Genomic DNA, 12,723 nt, shown 5'->3' on the forward strand with positions numbered 1-12,723 from the left:
CCTTGGAAATTCTGATCCAGTAGTTGAGTTCTCAGTAACGATGTTCAATTAAAATTTGAAGAGAGACTCAATAACACATTAAACTTGCCTTCTTTGCTGACTCGGAGAAGAGAACTCCATTGTTTCCAATAATTCCTACTGGGTAACCAAATAGTCTAGCAAATCCTGAACAGGGAAAAAAGAAAAACAACAAAAAGTTACAAATTTTCAGGTACATTGAGTTCACTATAAAAAATGCAGAGCCAATACTATTTTCTTGATGTAATGATGTGTCTCCTGAGGAAAGAAAACCCTTTATTATTAAATAATTTTAAAGCTCAGCACAATGGATGAGCCAAACAAAATTATCCCACCTGTAAAACTGGGAGAAATATTTACAGAATAATTTTTTTTAAAAAATATATGTTCTAAATACCTGTGATTAACGTATCCCCATATAAGGCTTTGAATTCATCAAATTTACTTCCATCTACAATTCTAGCAATAACCTTAAGGGGGGAAAGAAGAAGAAAATTAGGTTTCCCTCCTTATTTTAGTTTGCACTAAAATTTGTTTAGAAAGACAGGGTGCACTTTGACATTTAACTTGTCATCAAGTATTCAAGGGCATTCCATTTAGAAGATGTCAAGCATCCTGATTTATGTATTTATTTTGATGGTAGACGAAAGTTAGGCTGGGGGGGGGGAAGAACCCTTATACCTTATAAGTTATGCTTTACCTCTATTTTCATCAAGAGATTTAAAGATTGAAAACATCAGGTCCCAAACTTTACACACCTTCAAAACTGAATCATAAGCAAGTTCTTCTGTTTACTCCCATGTCAGACAGAAAAACTGTTTTTTCCAGGCATATTAACCACAAATGGGTACACTCACTATACATTTCAAAGATAGAAAAAGCTACACACATGCATTTGCCATTCTCTTTGAAGGTACATGCATATGAAGCTTTGCTTATGTTTGGGACCTGTCATACAACAATGGACAATCAGTTTTAAAATGACCAAGATTTGGTTTTGTGACTAAGCATATGAGCATAACCAGCAAGACACATGGCAAAAGAAATGTCAACTTTAAAGAATAGGAAATCGGAGTATTCAAGTACTTCAGCATCCCTGTAATGAAAGTGAGACTTCATGTCTCCTGGTAAAGTATTTAAAGGAGGTTTCAAGCCAGGACTCTTAACCACAGACCAAATACTGGTCTTGCAGGCAAAGTTTGAGTAAATAGGCTTTGCATGTGGGATCATAGGCAGGGGGGCTTGGAGAGAATGCAGTCCTCTTCCCCAACCCATAAACAATATGTGAACTGCTTGTGCAGCTATTACTGAGGCCTTAGGGCCCTCTAAGAGCACACTGCGATCAGCAGATGTGCACACTAGTGCTACATATTGTGGAGCCGCGCTCTGCAGGGTGAGATCCCTTTGTGTGGCTGGGAGAGCTAAACTATTTCTGTTACGTTTGAGGCCTCCAGAATCCTTAAATCAGGACAGAATTCTTTATATCTAGCTCTACAGAATTAGCAAAAAAAGAATGCTAAAATACTGTATCCAAGCAGTGGCCACGTGGTGTAGAAGATCTGCAAACCTATTATTTAACTGTAGTCTTGGCAACCTTTTAAAAATACTTTTAAACTCTAACCTTTGTTAATCGTTTTTTCAAGAGAATAATAGAAAAGTGTTAAATTTTTAACAATGCATTCACATTTTACTGGGCTTACTAAAACAAGAACATTTAAAACATTAGAAGATCCTATAATAATGGAAGATTCATCAAGCCCAACAGCTGTATTCTGAAGACAAATGTTGAGGAATAAATGAAGCATGCCTTCCTGCAAGGAAACTGAGTGCAAAAAGTATTTTGTGTGTGTATTTTGCAGCTACATTTTTATCCATACCTCTTTGACATCAAAGTTTCTTTTAAGCTGATCCCCAACTATTCCATATAATTCATCAGCAGGATATAAAGGCTCTTCTGATGGTTCTATAGTCACCTGTAGCAATTTAATAAAGCTATTAAAATGACAAAGAAATTATTTCACATCATGATAAGCCAAAACAGCCTAATTAATTTCCCAACTACCCTGTTCATAGCTCCCCTTTCACCACTCATGCTCAGATCACTTTACTGGCTTTGAACCTTGTTTTGCATCAAGTTCAAGCCCCTTACACTGAAGGGTCTGAACAGCATCACTCCTCTCCTTCTTTCTGTCCCTAACTTCTACTGCACATGTCACCTCTGCCCATGCTCCACACTGACAATTCCTCCCACTTCACCAAAACTTTTGCATCTTTCTCCCTTTTGCATATCTGCACCCTGTCCCCACCTAGATACCAGGGTAATTGGCACATCATAAACTGAAAAAGATTTTTTCCGGGCCATTACTTATGTTTACATACCCTCTCCTCCTTCAGCCAGTGTACTCTATCTCCTCAGTCTGACCCTCTGACCTAAGCCAATTCCTCCACTACAAGCCATTCACCCTTTACATCAAACCTACCCTATTATTTTAAAATCAACAAGACACATGATGAACCTGAATTATTAATGATTTGAGTGCACCCCCTCCCTCTCCACTTCCTTTGTTCATTACTGTCTAAAACTCAGTTTCAAGGAGGTATTTCAGCATGTATCTGACTTGAAGCATGAGGAGGTCCCACTGATGTCAATGGGACTGACTGGTCATATGCTTAAAATTAAGTATGTTGTGGAACTTAATTTAGAGCATATTTCTGAAACAGTTACCCCCAAACCTCTGCTTACTCCTGCATGTAGTCCCATCAGTTTCACTGGGACTGCATATAGGAGCACATACTTGCAAGATTAGACCTTTAGCTCTTTGGGACAGGAACCATGTCTTTTTTCAATGTCAAAAATGTATTTAATGTCAAACATACCAATGCACATACAAATAATAAGGAAAAACTAGAAAAACAAGGTGGATAAGATAATCTCTCTTACTTTGAGCTACACAGAGCTCTTCTTCAGCTCTGCGTTATTCAAAAGCTTCACTGACCAACAGAAGTTGGTCCAATAAAAGATATTACCTCACCCATGTCTCACACATATCCTGGGCCGAACACGGCTATGACACAGCAAAAAAAGGAAAAATTATACATTTTAATTTAGAAAATGCATTATGTTAAAAAAAATCACATATATACTTACATCTGCTTTCTTTTGGTAATTTAAACTCCTCACAACTTTCCTAGCTAGATGAAGTGCATGATTGTCATCCAAAGCATAGTGATCAGTTACACCAGACTTTCTGTACAGAAGTAAATATATATATATATATATATATATTTATAATGTATGTAATATACACCACACATACACAAAAAACTGGTAAAAATGAGAGTTTTTAAAATACTTTGGCCAATATTTTAAAAATTAGATGCCTAAAACCAGGCTCCCAAATCCATATTTAGGAAGTTAACGTATAGTTTCAGTTTTTTTTACATTTGTAAAGAGACCACAAAGTTGGCAGACATCATATTTGCACTCCTTTTTTCTTGTATATTTTTGCACCATCCATGTAGTTCCTTACATCGGTTTAAAATACAAAGTGTTTCAATATTTAAAATAAAATCTATTTTGAGCAGCCCAATATTTATGAGTAAGTGAACAATAAAAAACAATGCATGTTGAAGAATGAAGAACTATTAGGGAAGAAAAATTTCAATACTAAACTTCTAAAATATGAGTTAAAATAGTGAATGAAAATAACTGAAATCATGGGAGAAATTTGACAGTGATTTTAAAATATCATTAATTACCTTAACAATAACACTTCAATCACCAGTAAACTGAAGTACAAACGGAGCTTATTTATTCATTGTATTATAAAGGAATGCTTACATTTTGCTTTTTTTCCCTTCCCATTCTGAGAAAGTGAAAGTATATAGTTATTTCAGCTTTGATAGTATAGACTCTTTACAAATGTTCCTTTTATCAGTGGACATTTTGATTTAGTGTGCAATAAGCTACAATTGACCATAAAGGAAAGAATCCTAGAAGGTATAAGATGTATGACCTTTTCCATGATTTAATAGCCTAATAACATAAAACACAGAATGCACAATAGAAATATACCTATAATGGACATGTTATTGCAGTTGATATATATAATAACAAAAATTTTATTCCAACATATGATACCCACACTGCCATACTTACAGCAATAGAATGCGTCTGTCATACAAGTTCTTATAATGCTACCAATTCAATAACCTCAAAAATGACAAAATAAAAAATACCAAGTCTTAAATTAAAAAAAAAATCTTGAATAGCCGAAGATAAAGTATTACCAGTAAAATACAACACTACAAAGTCTGGGAATCTGAGGTCAAACATGGTATCTAGAGACTTCCTAGAATTTCCTTAGTTATTGCACAAGGACACCATTTTCAGTACAATTTCCACTACTATCATTGGATGGGGACTGCGGGCATTAAATGTGTACATTTAAATAACTGGACTGGTAAATTATGGAAGTGGGTTGTCTTTCTCTGAAAAAATGGTTACTCACCTTCTCGTAACTGTTGTTCTTCGAAATGTGTTGTTCATGTCCATTTCAATCAGGTGTGCGCACCCGCATATGCACAGTAGCCGGACAATTTTTCCCATAGCAGCCTCCATCGGGTCAGCCGGGGCGCCCCCTGGAGTTGCACCTTCATGGCGCTCAGTATAGAGCCCTGCCAACCCGTCACCCCCTCAGTTCCTTCTTGCCAGCTACTCTGACAGAGGGTGGGTATTCAAATGGACGTGAATAATACATCTCCAAGATAAACAGTTACGAGATGGCGAGTAACAGTTTTTTTCTTCTTCAATGCTTGTTTATGTCCATTCCAATCAGGTGACTCACAAGCCCAAGTTCAGGTGGTGTCAGAGCCGTCTACTGACTGGAGCACTGCTCTTCCAAAGGCTGCATCGTCTCTGGCCTGCTGGGTGATCACACAGTGCATGGTGAAAGTGTGTATGGAGGCCCACGTTGCTGCTCTGCAGATTTCCTGGGTGGGAACCTGCGCCAGGAACACAGCTGAAGAGGCCTGAGCCCTGATGGAGTGTGCAGTGATCGGAGGAGCAGGCATCTTCACCAGGTTGTAGCACTCACGGATGCAGGACATGATCCATGATGAGATGCATTGAGAGGAGACAGGAAGACCTTTCATTCTGTCTACCACTGCCATAAATAACTGGACAGACTTTCAGAATCGCTTCTTTCTCTCAATGTAGCACTCTGCAGACATCTAATGAGTGAAGCCTTTGCTCCCTGCCGCTGGAGTGTGGCTTAGGATAGAACACTGGGAGGAAGATGTCCTGGTTTATGTGAAACTGGGAGACAACCTTTGGGAGGAACGCTGAGTAAGGCCTGAGCTGAACCTTGTCTTTATTGAACCCATGTAAGGGGGTTCTGATGTCAGTGCCTTGAGCTCAGACACCCTTCTGGCTGAGGTTATCACTATGAGAAACAGTACCTTGTACGAGAGATAGAGCAGGGAGCATGTTGCCAAAGATTCAAAGGGTGGTCCCATGAGTCTGGAAAGGACCAGATTGAGATCCCAAGCCAGGACAGGCTGTCGGACATGCGGGTATAGCCTGTCAAGACCTTTAAGGAAGCGGCTGATCATAGGGTTAGCAAAGACTGAGCGGCCGTCTGTGCCTGGGTGGAAGGCAGAGATGGTGGCCAAGTGAACCCTTACTGACGACATGGACAAGATAGTCTAATATAAATGGCACAGAGGTGAGCGTCGGGGACAAACGGTGCTGCGCCGACCAGATTGAAAATCTCTTCCACTTGGCAAAGTAGATGGCTCTCATGGAGGGTTTCCTACTGCCAAGGAGGACTTGTCTAACCTGATCCGAGCAAGAAAGCTCCATTGGATTCAGCCATGGAGCTTCCACACAGTGAGGTGCAGCAACTTGAGGTTAGCGTGTTGGAGACGGCCATGATCCTAAATTAGTAAATCCGGGAAGAGCAGCATGGTGATTGGAGCTTCCACAGACATTACCAGGAATGATGTGTACCAGTGCTGGTGGGGCCAGGCTGAGCTATCAATATCACCAAAGCTTGTTGTCAGGGGTCCCTCCCCACTCTGAAATCTAGGGTACAGAGGTGGGGACCCGCATGAAAGACCCCCTAAGCTTATTTCTACCAGCTTACGTTAAAAACTTCCCCAAGGCACAAATCCTTCCTTGTCCTTGGATGAGTACTGCTGCTACCACCAAGTGAGTAAGACAAAGATTCAGAAAAGGACCACTTGGAGTTCCTGTTTCCCCAAAATATTCCCCCAAGCCTCTTCTCCCCCTTTCCTGGGGAGGCTTGAGAATAGGTAAACAAGGTGAGCACAGATCAGACTCTTGGGTTTTTAGGACACTAAACACTAGTCAGATTCTTAAAAAACAGAACTTTATTATAAAGAAAAAAAAGTAAATGAAGCACCTCTGTAAAATCAGGATGGAAGGTAATTTTACAGGGTAATAAGACTTAAAACACAGAGGATTCCCCCCTAGACAAAACTTCAAAGTTACAAAAAACAGGGATAAACCTCCCTCTTAGCACAGGGAAAATTCACAAGCTAAAACAAAAGACAAATCCAACGCATTCCTTGCTATTACTTACTATTTCTGTAATATTAGATGTATAATTTCAGAAGGAGCTGGATTACTTCCTTGGTCTCTCTTTTTGTCTCCGGAGACAACACACAAAACACAAAAACAAAACAAAAACCTTCCCCCACAGATTTGAAAGTATCTCCTCCCCTTATTGGTCCTTTTGGTCAGGTGCCAACCAGGTTATCTGAGCTTCTTAACCCTTTACAGGTAAAGGAGGGATTTTATGCTACCCTTAACTGTATGTTTAGGACACTTGTTTCCTCTGTATCTTGAGGAGCACCTTGTGAATGAGAGGGATAGGCGGAAATGCGTACAGGGGACAGCCTCCCTATGGGAGGAGGAACGCATCCACGATGGAAGCCGGGATGTGATTTAGGAAGGAGCAAAACTGCTGGCACTTCCTGTTGCGTAGTTTGACTAACAGGTCTATTTGGGGAAAACCCCACTGATGGAAGACTGAGGTCACCATGTCCGGGTAAAGGAACCACTCGTGGCCGTAGAACAACCTGCTGAGATAGTCTGCCAACTCGTTCTGCACTCCAGGTTGCTACGATGCTTGCAGATGTATTGAGTGCCCTACAAAGAAGTCCCACAACATGAGAGCTTCCTAGCACAGGGGAAAGGAACACACACCCCTGTTTGTTGATATTAGAACATCGCCATGGTGTTGTCTGTCATAACTGACACACATCTCCCTATCAAGTGGTCTCGGAAAGTCTGGCATGCAAGGCATACCGCTCTGAGCTCTCTGACATCGATGTGGAGAGCAAGTTCTGCCTGAGACCAAAGGCCTTGTATCCTGAGGTCTTCCAAATGTGCTCCCCAGCCCAAGGCTGACGCATCTGTCACTAGCAAGAGGGACGGCTGAGGGCTGGTGAAGGGGACCCCTGCACATACTATCTGTGGGTCGAGCCATCACAGGAGGGAGTCAAGTACCATGCGAGGCAGGATTACGATCCTGTCCAAGCTGTCCCAGACTGGCTGATACACTAACGTTAGCCATGACTGAAGTGGTCAAAGTCTGAGTCTGGCATGCTGTACTATGTAGGTACAAGAAGCGATGTGTCCCACGATTTTCAGGCAATTTCTTGCTGTGCTGGAGGGGAACCGGCTGAGACCTCGTATGATGTCACCAAGGGACCGAAACCTTGCTTCCAGGAGGCTTGAGTCGAGTCCAGTACTGCCCCTATAAATTCTATCCTCTGAACCGGGGACAGCGTTGATTTCCCCTCGTTCAGAAGAAGGCCCAGTTTGTCGAACATAGCCCTTATGAAGTTGACTCGTGCTTCCACTTGAGACCTGGAGTGGCCCTTGATGAGCCAGTCGCCACGGTACAGGAACACCTGCACCTGTTGTCTGCACAGGAACGCAGCCACAAATGCCATGCACTTAGTAAAAACGCGAGGCGCTGCTGACAGGCTGAACGGGAGGACTGTGAACTGGTAGTGGGTGTTTACCACACACCTGTGGTATTTTCTGTGGGACAGTTATAGCTATATGAAAGTCCATGTCTTTCAAGTTGAGGGCGGCATACCAGTCTCCTGGATCCAATGAAGGGATGATGGAGGCCTAAGAGACCATGTGGAACTTGAGCTTCTTTATAAATTTGTTGAGTTCTTGCAGGTCTAGTATGGGCCTGAGCCCTTGGCTTTCCGTATTAGGAAATACCGAGAATAGAAACGCCTGCCCTTCCGCTCCTGAGAAACCTTTTCCACTGCTCCTAGTGAAAGGAGTGAGTGCACCTCCTAGATAAGGAGCTGCTCATCAGAAGGGTCCCTGAAGAGGGACGGGTAAGAGGAGTGGAAGGGCGGGAGGGCACAGAATTGGATGGAGTATCCCCTCTCCACCTTGCGGCACACCCAGCAGTCCAAAGTCCTATGGGACCATGCCCAGTAGAAAGGGGACAGTCGGGAGGAAAAGGTAGATCCAGTTTTTGTTCAAGTGCACCATGCTCGACCACACCTTTAAAAGGCTAGTTTGGGGCCAGAAGATGGTTTGGGTTGGCCAGAGCCCTGGGCTGAGGATGGGTGTGGCTTTTTTCTGCCATTCCTAGTCCTCCTCTGGGAGCCATCCTGTTGGTAGAACCGTGGAGGAGGTTGAGGCCTGAAAGGTTTCCGCTGCGTGGCAAGAGTGTGTAGGCCCAAGGATTTGAGGGTGGCTCTAGAGTCTTTTAGGCTGCGTAGCCTTTTATCTGTCTTCTCCGAAAACAGAGTCACACCCTCAAATGGGAGGTCCTGTATGGTCTGCTGAACCTTGTACAGGAGACCTGAGACCTGGATCCAGGAGCCCCTTCTCATGACCACCTCTGTAGCCATGACTCTCGTCATGGAGGGAAACTCAAGAGATCAGTTTGCCCTCCTCAACCAAGGCCGAAAACTCGGCATGGGAGTTAGAGGGAGCAGCTCAGCAAATTTTGCCATTGCAATAGAGGTATTAAAAGAGTACTGACTGACAGTGGCCTATTGGTTGGAAATATGGAGCTGCAATCCACCCGTGGAATAGACCTTCCTCCTGAAAAAGGTAGAGTTTTTTAGCCTCCCTGTTTTTAGGGGAAGGGCCTTGAAAACCTTGACACTCACGCTGGTTAGCAGCGTCCACAACAAGCGAATCAGGTTGCGGGTGGGAATAAAGATGTTCATAACCCTTAGACGGCACAAAATACTGTTGTTCATTGCACTTGGCCGTGGGTGGCAATGAGACTGGGGTCTGCCACAGGGTTTTGCTGGTGTCCACAATAGTTTTTATGAGCAGTAGGGCAATACGGGAAGGTCAAGAGAGCGCGAGGATATTCATCATGGGATCGGAGTCCTCTGTTACTTCCTCTGCCTTGATGCCCAAACCCTGGGTCACCTGGTGCAGCAAGTGCTGCAACACCCGATTGTCCTCAAGCGCCGGGGCTATGGCAGTACCAGCCAGCATCTCGTCTGGTGACGACGAGGAGGAAGCCCCAAATAATGGCAGCTGCTCCCTGCCAGCGGCACCCAATGGATCCCGTGACTCTTGGGGGTCCTGTGCAGGAGCAGACAAGGATGGTGCCGTGCTTGTTGATGGGGTTGTCAGCATAGAACTCGGGGTCGCTGTCAGTACTGCTGGTGGCATCGGAGCCACTGTTGAGGCCAGTGCTGATGCCAGTGTCGAAGCCACAGCTGGTGTCGAAGCCAGCGACGGTGCCACAGTCAATGGTGTCAACGTTGGTGGTAGTGGTTCAGTGGCTGGTTGCTCAGCCGGTGGGATAAAGGTGGCCGAAGCCACCACTGAGTGGAACCCTTGGCTCCTTCCCTGGCTCTGGTGAAAGGCCCAGGAAGTCCAGAAGGGCCACTGAGAGGGGTTCTGCCACTGCGGTGGCCACGGCGCCAGGTAAGCCTGCCTGTCCCACCGCGACCTGGACCTGCTGCTCCTGCTCTTATCTGAACGGTAGGTGTCTGACTCCAACTCTGAGGTCTCCAAAAACGAACACCACGGAGGAGCCATGCTTCGGGGCACCGAGCGGAGGGAGCTCAGGGACCGACGGGATTCTCTCTCCACAGGTGTCAGTGCTGGAGGGTGCCACTGAGGAGGAGAGTGCCAGGATATCATCGCCAGCTTCCCTCTGGATTGCACCTGGGGTCGCGGTGGTGCAGACAGGGACGGAGCCGCCTCTGTGCTAGGGGGCGAGAATGGCGCTGTGACATGCAGCAAGTCTTGAGCTGCTTAAAAAGCCACCGGTGTCAAGGGGAGCGGCAGTTGCTGGCCAGTAGAGTCTGGCGATCGCGATGGGCCCAGACTCAACAGCTTCACCTGGGCAGGAGTCAACTCGGCCCTGTCCGGGGATCTAGTGTTGTGGCCCAACTGGGGTCTCACGGCTGTTGGCTCCTTAGACTTAGCAGGGGGAGAATGCTCTCTCTCCAGCTTCTTCTTCTTCTGTGACACTGGCGACTGAGACTGGTGCCTGGCCGACTGGCCACGAGAGGAGCTGTGCTGGTGCCGAGTGTCTCAAAGAGAGTCCTTTTTCAGCACCAGTTCCTGGGATGACAGTGCCAGGGCACTCCCCGCCGATGTGCTGTGCGTGGTGTCCCCCGACCCAGGGTGTGAATGGGGGCAAAGAGCTGCCTCCATTAGGAGAACCTTAACCCGCTGTTCTCTTTCTTTAATAGTTCTGGGACGGAACTCGCGGCAGTTCCTACACCGGTCCTTTTGGTGACCTTCCCTTAGGCACCTTAGACAAGAAGTGTGGGGGTCACTCTTTGGCATGCACTTAGCGCAGACCTCACAGGTTTTGAAACCCAGGGACTGCGGCATACCTCAGTTCCGGGGAGTTGGAAGGTGGGGAACCCCCAACTAACTCTAACTACTATACAACTAACTAGAGAGAACTATACACAAAACACAGAGATAAAGGCACTTGCTAAGCAAGGGCTATGGGACATTCCAGCTAACTGTCACTGGCGGTAAAAAGGAACTGAGGGGTTGGCAGGTGGGCAGGGCTCTATATTGAGCACCATGAAGGCGCAACTCCAGGGGGTGCCCAGGCCAACCTCACGGAGGCTGCTATGGGAAAAATCTTCCAGCTACCATGCACATGCACACACTTGATCGGAATGGACATGAACAAACACTCGAAGAAGAATAATTAGTTACTGGTCATTGCTAGACAAGGATACTAAACTAGGTGGACCAACCTGCTTTAGAAAAATCTTTTGATCAGTTCATTTTTAGCCCCATTAAAAACTAAAGGGGGTATGTGGAAAATGACAAACCCCAGGGGGTTTTGTTTGTTTTACCGGCAGTGAAGATCAGCACCTCCAAGATCCTCTGCTGATACCTCCTCACCAGTTGCAGCTTTAACCTATAGTATATAAACAGCAGAATCAGGGAAAGAGTTTGCACTTATTTCACATGAATGTTTAGGAAAGTTTAGTAATAAAAAGAGTTCCTCTCCAAATGTTTCTTCACTAATTAGACTCAGTCATGTTTCTGCAATATTTTCCTGCTATAGTATTTAAAATGTGCTAAGATGATCTTTTTTAAATTACCCAAATTTCATGGAATTCATACCTTCATTATTCAGCATTTACATTTAAGTTCTATATCCACAAAGCTCTTTCCTATACTAATGTGTGTGGGTATATGTATTACCTGACCATTATTTTTTAGATTAAAACCATCACCTAATGCATACCTTGTAAAAGTTATTACTCATCAATAGATTATTAGTGTAAACCATTTTTAATCTAGCTACAGGTATTCTGCTCTTTTTCACAAAGCTAACGTTAATGTCAAATGGGATGCTGTGCTGTATCCATAAACGTTCCAAGTGAGAACCACAAATGCAAGGCTTGGACTCAATTCCTGGAATATACCAATGCCAAAATTAAATAATTCCTTTTTCAAATGGAATGTCACTAGACAAACCATTTCCCTACTGGCACATGGTACTAGCTTATACATTTTCTGATTCAAAATCTACTCTAATATTCAGTTATTTTCTTGACAAACTCTTTTACAAATGTTAAATGTTTAATTTAGTTATTCTATTATTAACCTTAAAACAATCTAAATCCACCTGTGCATTACTGAGTGTTGTCTCACACCCACAAAATAATTTAAAAAGAAACCTTTTCTAAAAAGAGCACTTTTATAAAAGAAAATTATCGGAATTAAGGGTGATCCTCCTAAAAAAACAACACGGTGTGAAGTAACTTGGGTTTGTCAAAAGGACTTGACAGAGTAATTTAGGAGTGATAGAATTTCTACCTATAATAAAGCAATGTAATCTCATGTTTTTTGCATTAATTACTATTGAAACACATCTATTGATGTACCTTTCCAAAATAATAATTAGCATAAATGCTTTATAAATAAAGATTTCTCCAAAGCTGAAAAAAACACTGTGTAGCTCAGAGGAACAGGGATGTAGGAGGCAGAGCAGACATCAGGAGAGAAAAATATCACCATTCTCATATCACTTTTTGAATTTCAAATTCTGAATTTAATCCAAGAATCTGATTAACTAAATTAAAAATCATTTACTTGCAATACGAAAATACTCATAAAATTATTAAATTTTGACTTATTCATTAACAGGGATAATACTTTCATATCTGAATCCCTGCATATATAAAATACAC

General features: G+C 43.6%; 1 protein-coding gene across 2 annotated transcripts in view; it reads right to left on the reverse strand.

Annotated features, from left to right (window-relative positions):
• The window catches only part of MCCC2 (methylcrotonyl-CoA carboxylase subunit 2), a 91,577-nt gene that overhangs the window by 24,683 nt on the left and 54,171 nt on the right, over positions 1-12,723 (reverse strand). For both annotated transcript variants that reach the window (XM_073344321.2, XM_073344319.2), the window contains 5 exons: positions 11,377-11,441; positions 3,167-3,266; positions 1,896-1,991; positions 416-488; positions 89-165 (listed from right to left, as the gene is read on the reverse strand). In XM_073344321.2, the coding sequence (XP_073200422.2) occupies positions 89-165; positions 416-488; positions 1,896-1,991; positions 3,167-3,266; positions 11,377-11,441 (411 nt within the window). The remainder of the gene's footprint in view (positions 1-88; positions 166-415; positions 489-1,895; positions 1,992-3,166; positions 3,267-11,376; positions 11,442-12,723) is intronic.

Source organism: Lepidochelys kempii, chromosome 5 (genome assembly GCF_965140285.1).
Source record: "Lepidochelys kempii isolate rLepKem1 chromosome 5, rLepKem1.hap1, whole genome shotgun sequence".
Classification (NCBI taxonomy): domain Eukaryota; kingdom Metazoa; phylum Chordata; order Testudines; family Cheloniidae; genus Lepidochelys; species Lepidochelys kempii.